The 18,397-nt window shown below is 36.9% G+C and overlaps 1 protein-coding gene across 1 annotated transcript in view; it reads right to left on the reverse strand.

Moving 5' to 3' along the window:
* Window positions 1–13,390, reverse strand: part of LOC140228000 (calcium-transporting ATPase sarcoplasmic/endoplasmic reticulum type-like) — a 78,290-nt gene extending 64,900 nt beyond the window's left edge. The window contains exons 1-3 of the mRNA XM_072308396.1: window positions 12,715–13,390; window positions 2,599–2,616; window positions 1,980–2,062 (exon numbers count right to left, since the gene is read on the reverse strand). Coding sequence (XP_072164497.1) covers window positions 1,980–2,062; window positions 2,599–2,616; window positions 12,715–12,847 — 234 coding nt within the window. The 5' untranslated portion in view covers window positions 12,848–13,390. The remainder of the gene's footprint in view (window positions 1–1,979; window positions 2,063–2,598; window positions 2,617–12,714) is intronic.
* Between the last annotated feature and the right edge of the window lie 5,007 nt (window positions 13,391–18,397).

An 18,397-nucleotide genomic window follows, 5' to 3' on the forward strand; every position in this document is an offset into this window, starting at 1 on the left:
AATGATTTCGGTTATTCATACACTCCTGACGCATGCTTCGCAAATACAAAGTTTCATGTTCGGTACTCTTTTGTGAAACAATACTTGAAAACGCCGTAGGAAAAGCTGGATTTATGAAAACAGCTATCACATACTGATTACATCCTGTGTTCAAAAAAGTAATTCATAATGGAAAGTACATGAGAGGTGGTAGCCTACCCTTGCGTTTGTTTCTAATACATGTGCCAGGGTCCACTGGGGATCATGGTGTCATATTCAAAACTAACAGCACTGCACAATTATTACTTTTGCAAATTAAGAAATCATCATCTTTACCTTATTACAATTGACAACTCTGAATTTGACTGGTTATCCAATACTGGAGAAAGATTGATGGAATTGGTTGAATTCCTTAAATCTATGGACAACTCAGGGCTCAAATGAAATAATGCTCCCCTATGAAATACTGTAAAACACAATATTTTTGCGGCATGAAATTTTCGCAAAGGGAGCCGATGGCCTTATTTGCAGCATGAAATTTTTGCGAGTTGCTTCTAACATTCAATGCATATACATAGTGTAGACAAGATCTTTAGCGTGCGTTTTAATTTCACGAAACTCAGGTCTCTCAAAATTCGCGAAATCAAAATGCAAACGAACATTCCTCGTTTTACAGTACTAACAATGACTACAAAAAAACTGAGAGTAGAAAGATACAGCACCTAATCACAGAAATGTGGTAAAGTACAATGTATATGGTATTTGATGATCAGAGCATACTTTGAAAGAATATAATTGAATGGCCATGATGAAATATGTACATTTGTATTACTTCAAGCTAACCTTCTACATCTCAAATATACTACTACAATTATTGTCATAATCGTCACAAGCATTTTCATAAGCACTTATAGAGAAAAAAATGTCACTATGATACTCATCATCATAGAATTTAACATATTTTTACAATACACTGAAATTTGAAAAGCAACATTACAGTTGAATCATCTATCCTATCTGTAATGGTGCAGTGTATGTTGCCAAGCATTTCACTTGTAACCTTTTTCTTCTTCTTCTTCTTTATTGTTTAGTTCCAGCAATAGTGACTGTATCAATAGAGGCCTGGATGCAAATACTGCATGATTGCCTCCAGGTACTCGTAGAACAGTCTTCAAACAATACATCCACTAGCAACAAGAGATGCAATAATGACATTATGTCCTGTGTGGCTGTAATAAAGTACATGTACTCCAGAAGGTACAGAAACAACAGACAATTGGGAACTTATGAGGGCCTGTGTAGACACCAAATTAACCTCCCCGCAAGACATCAAGCCCCCATGCTTCAGACTTTCAAAGCGACAAAGAAAGAGAGAGGGAGCAACAGCGACTGAAGCAGAGAGCAAGAACTGTTAAATCTAATAATGCCAAGGTTTAATCTTGGAGAGGAGTCAATTAAATGGAAGGCACATGGTAATTAACATGACGCTGGTGTGCAAAATTGCATGGTAATCACGCATGCGTGACGTAGAAGCTTGTTGGACCCTTTGCTTTGAGCGACCAGGGCTGTTTGCACATGATGAGTGAATCTGTGATGACTGCAGGACTGGGGTTATAGATCTGAGCAACTAATGGGGCAGGCCATGTGTCCTACATGCACTGGAATTTGAGGCACACACATGCTCTCCCTAGCAAAGCTCTCTACAGTAAAAATGCATCCCCTGAGCAGCAGTCTCTTCATTATTACCTAAATCATACAATGGCATAGCACCACATTGTCCGTTGTCTCAAATGAAGGGGAAAGAGATATTTGACCACTTCATGATCCTATCCAAAGGTGAGGTATAATTCAGGCATTGAAAAGAAAAAAAAAAATTCAATGAAATGATAAAGGTGGAAAAAAAAACGGAATATTAAAAACATGATGAAGATGTGAAGGTGTATCAGGAGAGATGACAAAGCATGACATTTTGCATTAAAAAGAATAATACATGTACTTACAAATGAGATCACAGCTGCCAAAAGCAGGATTTTGACAAGAAGATCATCAAATTGTTCCAAGACCAGCTGCCACAGAGGCTTGCCTGTTGACAAGAGCAGTGTTAAGACAAGCACATCAAATACATTTGCACAATGGCAGTTACATTTGAAAAACATCCCAAAAGGCCTATCAGTTCCAATCAAATTTATTTTATCATTACATTCAAGACAAGATGGGATGAAAATTGATCACTTTTCATGATATTCTATGCTTAATCTACAAGCATAATTTGCAATTGCTTGTTCCGAAATCAGAAATGCCATGAAATATACCTAAAGCTTTGGTTGTACATATTGCAATAAGAATTGGATTTGTTGCATTAAAAGAAAAAAAGAAAAAAAAATCATATAAATTACATGTTTGTTGTTTTTTTACAGTATGGCTACCAGCATTAAGTAAAGCATAGATTCAACTGATACACATTTCAATGATGGAAGTATACATAAAATCTTTTCAAAGATTAAAAAACAAAAAAATAAAAAAACACCAGAAGAATATGTCTTGAGTTTAATCAGAAGAAAACAATATGTTAGATATTGTGAAATAGCATTTATAATTTGCAATATTGAATAAACTCACCCTCTTCAGCAGGTAGTTCTTTCATGTGGGAGAGAAAAGACAAAGAAATCTCATCACTATTACACTTTTTAAAAATGTACATCTTTTCCTCATTGCTTTTTTTTTTTATGTTGTTGTTGGTAGTAATGAGTCATTTTATGACAAGGGCGACATTCATTCAAACTTGGGTAAATAGATTTGACTTACAGATACTAATTTCAGTCAATCAAAAACTGTAGTAAACAATTAAGAGCAGATCAAATACATTAAAATCCAAAATGTGTTGCTTACTGTTGCACTACATATGTGCACTGCGTGACCAAGGCAATGCAATACCGGTAGCTCAGGCCTGATAATAGCAAAATTGGTCATGTTTAACGCAAGAAGAAATGTCAACTGTCCACAGCTTTTGAATCTTAATACATTGAATTATGCAGTTTATTAATGAAGCAAGGTAATCCTAAATTGTTTACTTGAACAAGACTGAATTTCTTGCAAGGTATTTGGCCACTGGTCGTAAACATCTTCATGTAAATTATGCTGATCACAATTATTTCAGATCAAGGCCAATGAAGTATAGTAGAAGTAGATCACCGAGCCACTGTAGGCCTTGTGATATGCACAAATACAATGGAAGGCACAAAATGTGTGCTAAAATAAATTTCAACACACAACAAAATATGGTAATGAAAAAAAAAAAAAGTCAACACAGAATACACAGGATCTGATCTTGTTTAATTGAGTACATGCAGGCCTTACAAGGAATAATTTTCCTGGTATTGCATCGCGATTTGCTACGCATTTTTACATCACTGCTACACAAACTAACTTTTGTGTAGTAGTTTTCTTCCATAGAAGTGTACAGGATACTATTTGAAATATTGTTCATCAGCTGAAATTGCTAATCAAATTTGAGTTGGAAAATTATTACCTGCCTTACATATTTGGTATAATTGCTATAGAACAATAGAACAAAGTTGCCTTGGCTGAAAATCAGAGAAAATATGAACAATTTGACAATTTTACATGGAAAATCTTTTAAAAAAAATAAGAAACACTCATCATTTTATCTGATTCTCATTAGGCAATCATCATCAAAATTAACAACAACAACAAAAAACAAAGATATCTTTACAATATAAACTGAAATAATGTCAAATATATTATTTATGAACTCATGCCAAAAAAAAAACTAGAAATGTCGCTTTGGCGACTGGTATGCCTCCGCCATAATGCATGATTTTCCCAATAGGTCTAGATAGTACATGTGGACAATGTGTGATTACATTTTCACAAAATTGCCAAAATATTGAAATGACAAGTTTGTCACAAATGTGTTGAATGTTCACCTTCCTTGACCTAGGTTTAATTGGATGAATAGGAGAGCATGTATCTAGGGATTTAAGGACTTTAACTTGACTTTGACCCATTCATACATTTAGGCAATGAGTAATTTTCAAGGTACAGGTGTGGAGAAAAAGTGCAATTTCTGAATTGAATAGTAAATTGTTACCATTTTCATCTGGCCCTTGACCCTAAAATTCATAAGATGATTACTTTCAGGTAGAACATGCATAATATGTACTAAGTTTCAAGACAACTTGAGCCACTTCGAGATATGGAGGAAAAAGTTAGTTCAGCACTTTCACTTGATCTTTGACCTTTTGACCTTTGAGGCAAAAAAAGAAGAAAAAAAAAACTTTCCAGAGAATTTCTATTAGGTTACACATGCATACACCAAGTGTAAAAAAATAATAACCCTGCTGGCATTCCATAAATATGAGGGAAATAGTAACATTTTGAAGTGTTGCACTTGACCTTTGACCCCTGACCTTTGACCCCATGAACCCTACATTCTCTAGATAATCACTTCCAGTCAGTACATGTATATACTATGTTCCATGAAGATACCTTGAACAATTTTCCAAGGCACGGAGAAAAAAAAGAAGTTTTGATATTTTTACTTGACCTTTTGACCTTTGACCTTTGACCTCATGACCCAAACTTTCACCAGAGAATCTTAATTGGGTAATACATGTATAAACTAAGTTTCAAGAAAATATCTTCAGGCCATTCAATAGATATGGCGAAAATAGTGAAATTTCATGTATTTGACCCTGACCTTTTGACCTTTGACCTTTGACCTCATGACGCAAACTTTCACCAGAGAATCTTAATTGGGTAATACATGTATACACTAAGTTTCAAGAAAATATCTTCAGGCATTCAATAGATATGGTGGAAATAGTGAAATTTTATGTATTTGACCTTGACCTTTTGACCTTTGACCTTGAGCATGTGCACCCGAAAGTTGATAGGCACAACTTCATCCCCTAATACACATACATGCCAAGTTTCATTAGGATACCTCAACAGGTTTTGATAGTTACCTTGTCCACAAAATTCATTACGGACGGACGGAAGGACGGACGGACGGACGGACGGACGGAAGGACGGACGGACGGACGGACGGACAACCCGAAAACATAATGCCTCCGGCACCACTTCGTGGCAGAGGCATAAAAAAGAAAGACAAAAAACCTGATATAAAGAAGAAAAAAAAAACTAATGCTCTGAAGGGTGACGAATATCATTTACTTTGCAACTTAGGCACTGATAGAGAGCAGGTACAATGTACATTGAAACTATTGTAATTGGTAATTGGTATGTACCAATAGCATTGCATGTTGTGTGTGACAACACAACACTATAAACAGCCTGTGAAAACTCATCAAACAGTACTAGCAGCTGAACATCCGTGATAAATAATATGTAGAAGACAACAATACATAGATATACACCATATAACACACCTCAATTGCATTTGTTGTGACATTGATGTACAGTGTAGTATGTATTGTACACCTGTATTTAAAGATAATCAATATCTTTACATAGATTCACCATAAAAATGTGTTCATGGGTTCTATGTGAAGAGTTCTACAGACAAATTATCCATTAAATTTCTGGAATATGGAGAGCTTGTTAGGGAAAAAAATACAAACCACAAAACATAACCCTATTTTGTAATATCGGCTGACATATAAAATGTACCAAAACAGAACGAGAGACCCGCGTGTCTAGCACTCACCTGAGTATCGCAAGTTCACCTTTCACGCAGTCACTAATCTAAATCATTCACAGCTGTACTAAAATTTGTCCAGGCATTCTCAAGTAGAAGATGAAAATGTACAATAAGGGCCCAAATTTTTTAAGATTCCTTAATTTGTGGGGATTGGGGCCCCCTGTGGCCCTCTGGGTGGGGCATGGTGCCCATTTTGATTAATTGAGATCCTGACCCCCTAGGGATGCTACCTGCCAAGTTTGACGAAAATCCATCATGAGGTTTTCAGGTAGAAGATGAAAATGTACAATTCAGGCTCCCATTTGGACCTTCCCAACCCCCCCCCCCCCCCCCCTTGCCTCCAAGAGGGGCACCCCTGGATCTGCTATGAACAAACTTGAAACTACAGTCATTAATGTACTCACTCATAGTATTATCTTAGCTCTATAACTTCTGATTCTAGAGAAGATTTTTAAAGATTCCTTCATTTTGGGGGTTTGGGCCCCCTGGGTGGGGCATGGTGCCCATTTTAACAAATTGAGATCCTAACCCCCTAGGGATGCTACCTGCCAAGTTTGGTGAAAATGGGTCATGGGGTTCTCAAGAAGAAGATGAAAATATACAATTTAGGCCCCATTAGGACCCCTCCCCACCCCCCTCCCCTGGGTCCCAAGGGAGGCACCCCTGATTCTGCCATGAACAAACTTGAAACTACAGTCATCAATGTACTAACTCATAGTATTAACTTTGCTCTATCACTTCTGGTTCTAGAGAAGAAGATTTTTACAGATTCCTTAATTTGGGGGGGTTTGGGCCCCCCTGGGGGCCTCCTGGGTGGGGCATGGTGCCCATTTTAACAAATTGAGATCCTAACCCCCTAGGGATGCTACCTGCCAAGTTTACTAAAAATCGGTCTTGGGGTTTTCAAGAAGAAGATGAAAATGTAAAAAGTTTACGCACGACGCACGACGCACGCCGGACGAAGGGCGATCGCATAGCTCACTTGAGCCTTTGGCTCAGGTGAGCTAAAAAGAGAATATTGGGCAGTCAAAAAGTTGTGACCCTGTACAAAAAGCAAGTTTTTTGTGTAATATCGGCTTCTTGTGTGCATGAGGGCTAGCACATCAAACACATACAGATTGCCAATCCACCTCCCAGCAAGACATTAAAGGACAAGTCCACCTTCATATACAAAAGGATTGAGAGAATGTAGCAATATTAGTAGAACACATCAGTGAAAATTTGAGGAAAATCGGACAATCCGTTCAAAAGTTATGAATTTTTAAAGTGTCTGCGCAGTCACCGCTGGATGAGAAGACTACTACGGTGTATGATGTCACATGCGTACAACGATATAAGGAAAATAACTAGAATTATCACTGAAGGTGATTAATACCCCCACCCCTAGTGTCGCTTTATAGTATATGATGTCATGAGAGTAATCACGTTGATACCAAGTTTGTGCACTTGTCGAATTGGAAACAAAATAATTTTAGTTTACTGTACAATTACAGAGTTGACACTGAGTTCCACAAGGTTTGGGTAAAAAGTGTGGTTACCATGGCAATGCATTGTCTGATACAAACACAAGGGACATTTTGCACAACTACACTTAAAGACTATCATACACACCAAATTTGACCTTCATAGCTTGAATGGTTTATTTTGATACAAAAATGAGTAGTTACCATGGCAACACAATTTCCTTAAACTAACACATTGGTGTCTTGCAAAACTACACTTCTAGATCATGATACATACTAAATTTGACTTAGACTGCTTGAATGATGGAAAAGTTATTCGATCTGCAAGGTTTTGGTAAAATTGTGGTTACCATGGCAACAGTTTGTGTGACCAACACAAAAATTATGTGTTTCACATCTATACCTCAGGGCCATAATGCCTACCAAATTTGGTTTCAATTGCTTGAAAACTGTGGAAGAAGTTCACTCCACAGGATTTTTTTTAAAAATGTGGTTACCATGGCAACGCATTGTCCGATACAAATACAAAGGACATTTTGCAAAACTACACTTAAAGGGACTGTACAGTACTGGTTGAGGTGGGGATTCATGTTTTGAACATTCCTAAATGAGATAATGAAAAGCCTTTTATGAAATATGAAAGAAAATGCAATTTTAAGAAGGATTCAACGTTTATTTGATGAAAATTGGTTTTCAAATGGCTGAGATATCCCAAAAAGTGCTAATAATAAAAGGCGACATGCCACAACTTTATTAGGATCGCTTTGTTTCACCTTGTTTTTGGATATCTCAGCCATTTCAAAACCGATTTTCATCGAATAAACTTTTGATACCCCTTAGAACTGCATGCTCTTTGACATCTCATAGAGTGGTTTCTGAATATCTCGCAAAACGTTAAAAGCTAAATCCTCACCTCGACCAGAACTGTACACACCCTTTAAAGAGCATCATACACACCAAATTTCACCTTCATAGATTAAATGGTTTAATTTGATACAAAAATGAGTGGTTACCATGGCAACACATTTTTCTTATATTAACACATTGGTGTCTTGCAATACTACACCTCCTGATCATCATACATACTAAATTTGACCTTAATTGCTTGAATGATGTGGAAGTTATTCAATCCACAAGGTTTTGGTAAAATTATGGTTACCATGGCAACGCTTTGTCCAACAAACACAAAAGTTATGTGTTCCCCATCTATGCCTCAAGGCCATTATGGCTACCAAATTTGATTTCAATTGCTTCAAAACTGTGGAAGTTGTTCACTCCACAAGATTTTGAAGAAAACATGCGGTTACCATGGCAACGCTTTGTCAAGTACAAACACAAAGAGTGTCTTGAATAACTACCCTATAGATCATCATAGATATCAATTTTGAAATTGATTGCTTAAATACTATGGAAGTTATTCAATCCACAAGGTTTTGGTAAAATTATGGTTACCATGGCAACGCATTGTCTGACAAACACAAAAAACATGTCTTGCACATCTATAGCTCAATATCATCATTTACCCTAAGTTTCATTTGAATTGCTTCAAAACTGTAGGAGGAGTTCGCAACGCAAGATTTTGCAACAGACCAACAGATCGACCGACCGACCGCCCGCCCGCCCGACCGCCCAACCAACATCACAGTGATTCCTATATACCCCCTTCACACTATGTGTGGCGGGGGTATAAAAAGAGAATTTCACAAAATTTTACTTTTTGAATAAAGTGCACATTTCTTCGATTTGTTACTGACGTAAGTTAAGGGTAATATTATTCCCCCTGCCCTCTGAAAGAGAAAAGTCGAGTGTTCATTTGTTTTGCGAGAAAAATGGAAATACATTGTATTTTCTTTATATCGTTGTACACATGTGACATCACAAGCTATAGTAGTCTCTTCATCCAGCCATGACTGAGCAGAAATTTCAAAAATTCATCACTTTTGAATGGATTGTCCAATTTTCCTCAAACTCTCACTGATGTGTTCTACTAATTTTGCTCCATTCACTCAACCCACATGTCTATGAACTTGTCCTTTGTCACTTGTCCTTTGAGCCCCAGACGTCAGTCTTTTTAAGCAAGAAGAGAGTACTGTACAATATGGTATACACCATGTACTGTGTTTGTTTCACGACAATGTTTTGCAAATTGGGACTGATAAGACAATTTTGAGAGTGGATGATTTCTTAATCAAGAACCACTGACAAAATCAGAATTCTGTTCAGGAGAAAAACAGTTTGGGATTTCCCACCTTAATTAAGGAGGCAACGTTTTCTTGAGTAATAATGCATTTCATGAATATAAGTCACCTTGCAAATTTTGAAAAAATAATGAAAATCCCAGCAAGATATCACACAAACATGGTAGAGTACTTCAGCCTGCATGACAAAAAAGAAAAAAAAATCCCAACAAGCTTTCTATATTCCAAAAATTTATTTTAAAAAAAAAATTGTTAGCGTTTACAGTCGATTTCAACTGTAGAACTTTCATCATATGTCGTAAAAAATAATACAGTATAAATATGTTCATATTTACAAATACAATTATCTAAATGTACCCGGTACTGTTTTCTGATTACCATGTTTGTTAAGGTACTAGTACTGTTAGGTGCATTTTAATGTTGATAAATCACATAAAATTTGAGTGTGAAGTTTCTTGTTTTGCATTCTCTTTTAAATAACAGAGAATTCCTGAGTGCAATTTTTAAAGCACAGCAATGAATATTTGATCAAAGTGGATAAAAATCAGGGAAGTTCTAAAATTGTAAAATTTACATAACAAAAAAGTTTTTTTGAACAGTCAATATATGGAAATTATAAGGAGTTGATGATATCATCACTACAGAACTTGCTATATATTTTGTACATAAAGTCTTCAAATTTCCTTCTTTTTTCTTCAAATGCATTATGCCCTAGTCTCAATTCCCAATGCACATGTACCTGGTTAGGAAAACTGTGAGTCGATGACATCATCAGCACTCATTTGCATATTAATGTCAGCTGTTTGTAACTGTTGTGAATTGTTGTGCAATAATTAGCAAATCTTTAACATTTCATAACTTTATTAGTTTTAAAATTTGTAAAAATTTTCAGATTAACTTTTAACTTGTCCAGAATTTGGCTTTGAAGAATACAAAGTTAAAAAAAAAAAAAAAAAAAAAAAAAAAAAAAACCTTTGTAAAGAGTCTTTGTGGCTTTACTCAAGATTGTAGCTTGTATGTCAGAAATGTAAACATTTCATCAATTTCATTCAAAGGAACATTTTCATGATTTGAGGAATCAGCCAGCTTGGTGTTCCATTTTGCTCATGAGCAGAAAAAGCTCATTTGTACCAACAGGGCATGTCTGTTTTTAAACTCAGCAAGCATTTTAATTCTGGATGCACACATCTCTGCAGTATAATGACATTTATATGCGTGGGACTTTATAGACTAGCCTTACAGAGCATTGTATGGGCCAAAATTGCCAAAAATGCAACACAAAAATTTATGTAGAAATGCTAAAAAAAATCCCATTGCACCCCAGATTCAGAGGATGTTGATATATTACAAGATTTTATTGCGTAAATTGTTTGAAATGTTCATGTTAGATCTTTTACCATACAATAATTTGAGCCTCATTTGCTGATTTTTTTTTTTCTTTCGTCATCCATGCAGTACAAACGTGTACAGTGAGTTGTGGGTATGAAATGTGATTCTGGTGCATGGAGAAGATGTGAAAGATGTTGATCATTCCATCACAAAATTAATGTCCAAAATGATGCAATTTTACACCACCCTAAAAGATAATTTTTTGTAGCGGGGGTTAATTTGAAGTCTCTTATTCCAAAAATCAGAGTAAATAATTTACATGATTTTGATTTTGAAAATTTCGTAATTTTCAGGACTCTGGTGAATAACTAGTTTTATTTTTGGCCAAAATTTCATCCTCTCAGTACAGAATTCAGAGCCACAAAAAATAAGCATCCGGTGATAAAGATCTACCAGTACTTTCCTACAGCCTAGTGAATAACCTGCTGAACTAATACATATTATCATGTGTCGGACTATGAAATGTGCCAATGTCCTGAATGAACAAACCGGGACATCATACCAAGTTTTATATCACACATAAGTATGTTTGACCAATGGGATTACTTAATTTGGAACACGTGACCAAGAGATGTTTTTCTCCCAACATCCATGCCGTGGGACTATCACATTATGTGATGGTCAATTTCGTTAGCACTTTTAATTTTACATACCCGCGACTGGAATCCATAAAGATATCACTCGCATCTATCAGCCATGTGGGTAGGCCTAGCTAGTACCGATAAGTTCTAGGGGCACACATCAGGGCTGCCAACTCTCACGCATTGAGCGTGAGACTCACGCAATTCAACCAATTTTGACTGTCTCAATCTGATAAACGAAATCTCACGCTAAACCCCCAAAATGGAATGTACATGACTACAAAAATAAATATATCTCTAAATTCTCTGATATTCCGAATATCGATATGCCCAAGCCCAAAATTTCAAGATTTTCCCGTGTGGGTGTAAAGCTTACCCAATAATAATCGTTTTCGGTTCGCGCGCAAAGACGAGGTTGGATTACCATTGGTTTCTACCTATACCACGTGAGGGTAGCTTGTACTTTTGGCAAATTACAGTACCTGTATCATATGTATGGCTATGACGTGTGCTTTACATCGCTTTACATACACTGACTGTGTACGTAGTATGTATGTACGGCCGCACAGCAGGCCGCCAGGCGCTAGCCAGGAGGTCTGCTCCCTCGCAGTGTCTAACGTCAAACTCTCACTCAAAGTTGGCAGCCCAGACACATCCGTGCACATCGCACAAGTATCGATACATCAGTATCGCCTGTTATCATCTTTGATCTAACGTTAAAATTTACTCTCATTCAATCGACTGCTGCCATGGCACGGACCGTAGTTGTAAACATTCAGCACGATTGTAAAATAAAAATCTCAGTGGTTGATGAAATAAATTTTGATCAAATCTCAAGTTTGTTAATCGATGTGGGAATGATAAAGCAAATAATCATCTCCTAGTATTAGTAATAGACCTACCCATGTCTCAGGCAATGGATACAATGTAACAATCATCGCATCGCCTTGGTGATCCTTGAGGTGTCTATCAGCCCTCGCCTTAAGCTCGGCCTGTGCCTGGCAGCCACCTCACGGATCATCTCCGCGATGTTAGATTGTAGAAGTTTCTAACCATCGCCCTCACAGTTGATTATTTGCTTAATATAATACCCTGTAACAAAGGGGGACGCACTGACCGGTGACCGCACATCGAATGGTCACTCACCACATGAATCTTTAAATGAGTTGATATGGGTGTCCTGCTGCGTGTTGAGTTGCATTTGTCAAAGTCGTAAATGGACTTACAATCAGTGATCGTATTAATCTTCTAACATTAATGTTAGACCTTACACATGGTTAATAACTTAATCTTGATCATTTTTGCCTTGTTTTCAATTCAGGTCTATGACTCTAAAGTTATGTAGATTTCTAGACTGTCCCTCTCCATTGATATAGCTAGATTCTAACGTTAGGCTCTTTAACTTTACAACACCAACTCACCATTAGGACCAAATTTAGCAAGTCGCTGTTTTACCACATGAGGCGCCAAGCCTACCGACTCCTTCACGTCGTAGTATTGACGAACTTCATCCGGAGTGCGAGTGTGGGGCAGTTCTAGTAGGCCTAGCTCCATTGCAATGAGATGTCGAAGTGGCTATTTAATTTAGACTTCTCCGTTATGACAGTAGAGCCCAGTTTGTACCGTCGTCACAGGAACAAGCCACAAGAACCAAAGGTTTCCCAGTGCTATACCCACCACTTGTTCACAGACACAGGGTCTGCTGCCAGCCAATCGCGTTGTGCACGTGCAAATCTAAGCTAACTAGCCCCCGAAAGATCTGCCGGTAGGTGACTGTCTCGGGCTGTATGAATGAAACCAACAATGCTGCTGATGCACGGGGTGGGTGTAATGAGGCTGTTGTGCAAAGTCAGTGGTGGCCAATACAGAGAGCTAGCTTCGCATGCGTCCAGCGCTGCTCAGGATCAATGGCTTCACCAACCTCTGCCACAGGCACGGCACAGACCACAGACAGAGCGCTTAAAAGAGAACACGTTAAAATCAATGTTATGACTGCCCAACAAATATTCGGAGACTGAAATTCATGGCAACATACAAAAGCTACTGTTCACTAACAATATGAGACCTATAAAGTGACCCTAAATGGTTCACAGCAGCTCTCCCACCAAGACGATTAAATCTACGATAGGAATTACACATTTACGATATATCGTTATTCGCAAACTTTGGTCGATGGGGGGGGGGGGGGAATGGGAGGTGACGTATAACGCAAAAAATACAACCATGTACTAGTACTCGATATTCTCAGGTATCGATTACATACTCACGATTATTTTGTTGAGATCGTGTGCAGTTCGTAAATTTGCACCATATCGGGGGGTCCGTAGGTACCATGCAATGTGAACGCAGAGTTCCCGTCCGTAGACGCAACGCAGAGACGCGTGTGTGTGTTGGTATATGGGGTGAAGCTCGCTATGGCATTCATCACTCAACGCGTTAGTACGATCTACACGTTACATACGCTGGCCTTCCAGCAGGCTTGATATGTGGACCATTCTGATTGGTTCAAATCAGGATTAGCGGCCTTTGACCAATCGTCGCTCTCGTTACTCAACTCCCCGGTTTGACGTCAATCAAGATTCCTGACGTGGATCATGCAGAGGAAGGGAAACTATAATTTTCTCGCACAGGCAAATATTGCGCAAAAAACGGTGGTTTTTTTTTTGTTTGTTTTTTTTTTTTAAATTGGGACCAGTTTGTCAGTGTTGGATTTGGCATAAAAGAGAGAAGAGTGTGGAAAATCTCAGGGGAATATCAACGTAACGCAAAAAGCATGCGTCAAACCATTAAACTGTTATACTCCGTGATCAATATCTCGAGTGTATCCTACTAAATTTTAATACACAACATCGGGAAAGTGAAAAGTTTCCCGAATACTCCCTTAGAAATATGAGATTGTGATTTCTCTTCACTTCTTTGATTTGTGCTTTTGATATCTGTCACCATATTGTAGCGATGTTTATACTAAACCTATTTTGTTATCATCTTCGGGGGTTTATGTAATCCATCTTAAAGCAGTCAATAATAGTTCACCAGGTTCTCCATCTTTGTTTGACGGTCCCAGTGAAAGTGTTATTACTTGTAATTGTTGTAACAGAATAAGCAGTATGGTATTGATGATAATAATAATAATAACAATGATGATGATGATGATAATAATAATAATAATAATAATAATAATAATAATAATAATAATAAAAGCAGCTACGACGTAACTTGAACGATGTGGGTGTGCCCGACCGAGCACAAAAACAGAATTATTTCTTTCAAGCGCGAGCAACCAAATCTACAATCATTTTTGTACTGTAATTGCCTGGAAAAAAAAAAACTATGAGGCACGGCGATTCTCTGCAAAAATCCAGTCAGGTGTGTAACCCATGCACCTCCCTGCATGCATAATCCATAATACAAGCACTCTCAGGATTGATGTCTCCAGGGATGTTGGTCAGCTCTCACACCTCCCTGATGTCTCTGAGGTCTTTCGTACTTTTATCGATAGTAATTTTGTTAGCGTTTAGTGTGGGTTTGTTTGTTGTTTTTTTTTTCATGGGGATTGTGTGCGTGTGTGTGCGTAATATATGGTTCATTTTAGTGGTTTTAATGATTCCTTACAATGGAACGCTAACCACAATTCTTGAACAAAAGCTACACACATGAGATACTACACTACATTTACATTTTTTTTTTGCTTACTTTAAACATAATAAATTGATATTTTTATTCCACAATTACAATGACATCTAATCAATCTTCTGCAACTAAGAATCAGCATGAATCTTCCATATGGCCTAATGTTATTGTCAAACCCAAGGACAACTAAGTGACTGAAATAGACTAGCCACCATTGCCTAGCTAAGGAGAACTATACCATGACACAGATTCTTAAAATGAGAAGAGAATTTCTGTCTATATACCAGTAGGCCTATATAAACTGAACAAAAAGAGTACAATCTACAAGCACAACAAACAAAATCTGATCAAATCGGACAAAGATTATATAGAGAAGTGATGAAATGTTAATTTTTCGTTAATTTTCAATGATCATTGATTAGGGGTTATTAATTGTTAAGTTAATAATGATTTAAATTTCTAAATGTTTTAGAGGGATGGTACAGTATTGGTGGAGATGAAAATTGGGTTTTCAAGTTTTTGCGGGATACCTATGACTATTTTGTTACTGTAGGACCAAAGTTGGCCAGTAAGATTCCTGAAATACAAATTAATCTAAAAGAATTCTTGGGGGGAAAGAATCATAAATCACAAATTGATCTATAAGAATTCTTGGGGGAAAAGAATCATAAATCGTTATTTTGGAGGCCAGTTTATACACAGAAAGAAGTGTTAGATAATTTATTCGCATTAGACTCTAAGAAATCACATGGATATGATAATTTATCAGTCAGATTATTAAATAATGCAGCAAGTTTTGTTTGTAAGCCATTGCTTTACATTTTTAATTTTTCCTTAGAAACTGGAATTTATCCTCAAGCCTTAAAGATGGCCGAAGTAACACCAATATATAAAAAAGGACCGAAATCGGACCCCGGAAATTACCGACCTATCTCGGTTCTGCCAATAATTGGAAAGGTTTTAGAGAAAATTGTAAATGATAGACAGGTTGATTTTTTTTAGTCCAATATTCTTTTATAAACACCAGTGTGACTTTCGTAAAAGATACAGTACGAAATTGTCTTTAATTGATCTTGTAAATACACTAATGTCATCACTTGATGAAGGAAAAACACTTGGTATTTTTATAGATTTTAAAAAGGCTTTTGATATGATAAATCGTGATATTCTTTTATGTAAACTGGCTCATTATGGTATTCGTGGAATTCCACTTCAATGGTTTGCTGATTATCTGTCCAACAGATCTCAGCTGCTATCTTGCTAATATAAAGGAATGGTCTCGACACCGAAGACTATAACTTGTGGTGTCCCGCAAGGGTCAGTTTTGGGGCCAACACTCTTTTTGATATTTATAAATGATTTGCCACGCTCTTCCTCTTTCTTTAAATTCAAATTGTTTGCTGACGATTCAAATATTTTCATACTTATGCTGCTTGCCAAAAAGAAATTGATGTGAATGAAGTAAATGAAAACCTGCATAAATAAAGTTCAAAAATGGTGTAATGCCAATAAAATTACAACCAATTTAAAGAAAACAAATTATATGGTAATAAGAGGAAAACGCCAGTTAGTTGCGATGAGGGGTGCAATAAAACTATCTGACACAGACAATGATGAGGTGAGTGTTGCATCCTTCATCGGAACTCAGATTGATTGTCATCTTACTTGGAAACCTCACATTCAATTGATGAATAAATGTGCGTTGTTCGAAGGAAAGTAGGTGTATTGTATAAATTAAGACATGTTCCGCAGCGCATTCTTGTGCTTTTGTATAAATCTTTTATACAGCCACACATATTATATGGTATTGAGGTATGGGGCAGTACTTATAAATCTCACTTAAATTGTATACATATTTCTCCAAAAAATGGCTCTGTGAGCTATAACATTTTCGTCGTTACGAACACGTTCAGAACCATTGTTCCAACGATTCAAACTTCTAGATGTTGTTAGGTTACATAACTTCTCAGTTCTTACTTTTATGTACGATCTCTGCAATGGAACTATTCTGCACCCTCTGTATAACTATTGCCAAATTGTGCATCATACTTACAGGACAAGAACAAAATGAAAAAAGAATGTTGTACTTACCAAAATTTAGAACCACACAGGGACAATTTTCGATTTCTTACTTAGGACCAAAACTTTGGAACACATTGCCACGAGAAATGCGTGAACAAAGCAAAAGGTCTATACATTTCGTAAATGCCTTGAAGATTTCCTACTCTAATAGATATCATACTGTATCAAGTATCATTAGTTTTCTATATTAGAAAATGAATGATGTAATATTCACAGTCATTTCAACTAACCATGTAATAATTTTTCTTTTGTATTTAACTTTTAGTATATGAGGATCAAGGTGACCAATCTCGACTAGCACTTGTGCTAACTTTTGGTTTCCTTGTTAACAACAGCAACTTTGTAGAATTATGCTACATGATTGTATCATACTCTCAAATATCATCATTTAATCATGTTATTGTAAATGAGTAACAGATAAGTTTTTTTTTCACACAATGTAGATACAATTGTGTTATGATTCTTATATGTACATGTTCAAAATGTTGTTGCTAACAAAACTTCAAACTTCAAACTTCACCTAGAAAACACTTATGAAATAGTACAGAGCATACCATTTTAAGAGGAATTCAAAGTTTATTCGATGGAAATCGGGTTTGGAATGACTGAAACATCCAAAAACAAAGTAAACCAAAGCGATCGTAATAAAATGTGGGTCCCACACATCAGAATCGCTCTGTTTTGGATATCTCAGCCATTTCAAAACCAATTTTCATCAAATAAACGTTGAATTCCTCATGGAATTACATGCTCTTTCATATTTCATAAGAGGTGAGTTGGCTCAGTCGGTAGCGCGTCTGCCTCACGATCACGCAGCCCGGGTTCGAACCCGAGTCTGGACTGAGCAATGTTGTGTGTAACCATACCGTCCCCTCTAGCAAGAGGCAAAACACTTTGTCCCTCGGATAGGACATAAAATGGAGGTCCCGTGTATGAGAGAGTAACAACTCATGCACGTAAAAGATCCCGCTTCATTTATTCATCGCAAAGAGCAGGGTGTTTAACCCAGTGAAGTGGTCCCACCTCACATCCAACTGGACCCCATGGAAGACCAGCTTAACGTAGCTGAATATGGGCTATCCAGCCATCTTCTCAGATGGAAAATAAACAAACAAACAAGGTTTCTCATTATCTCACAAAAAAAAAAAATGTTAGAAACCTGATATTAGGTCTCAACCAAAACTATACAATCCCTTTAAACTTTTAGAGCAGTCTTTTTGTACGCTTATATCAATAAGAAGTTACAGGTGATGACATCTACTCATTTGCATTATCATTCATAGGCAGCTGTTCGAGAACTGTTTTGCAAAAATCAGCGAATGTTTACTTTTCTTGATTTCTAAAAGACTCATTCTAAATTTGAGCAAATTTTCATAGTTGAGCTTGTAAATC

The sequence above is a fragment of the Diadema setosum genome, chromosome 4, assembly GCF_964275005.1.
Source record: "Diadema setosum chromosome 4, eeDiaSeto1, whole genome shotgun sequence".
NCBI lineage: Eukaryota > Metazoa > Echinodermata > Echinoidea > Diadematoida > Diadematidae > Diadema > Diadema setosum.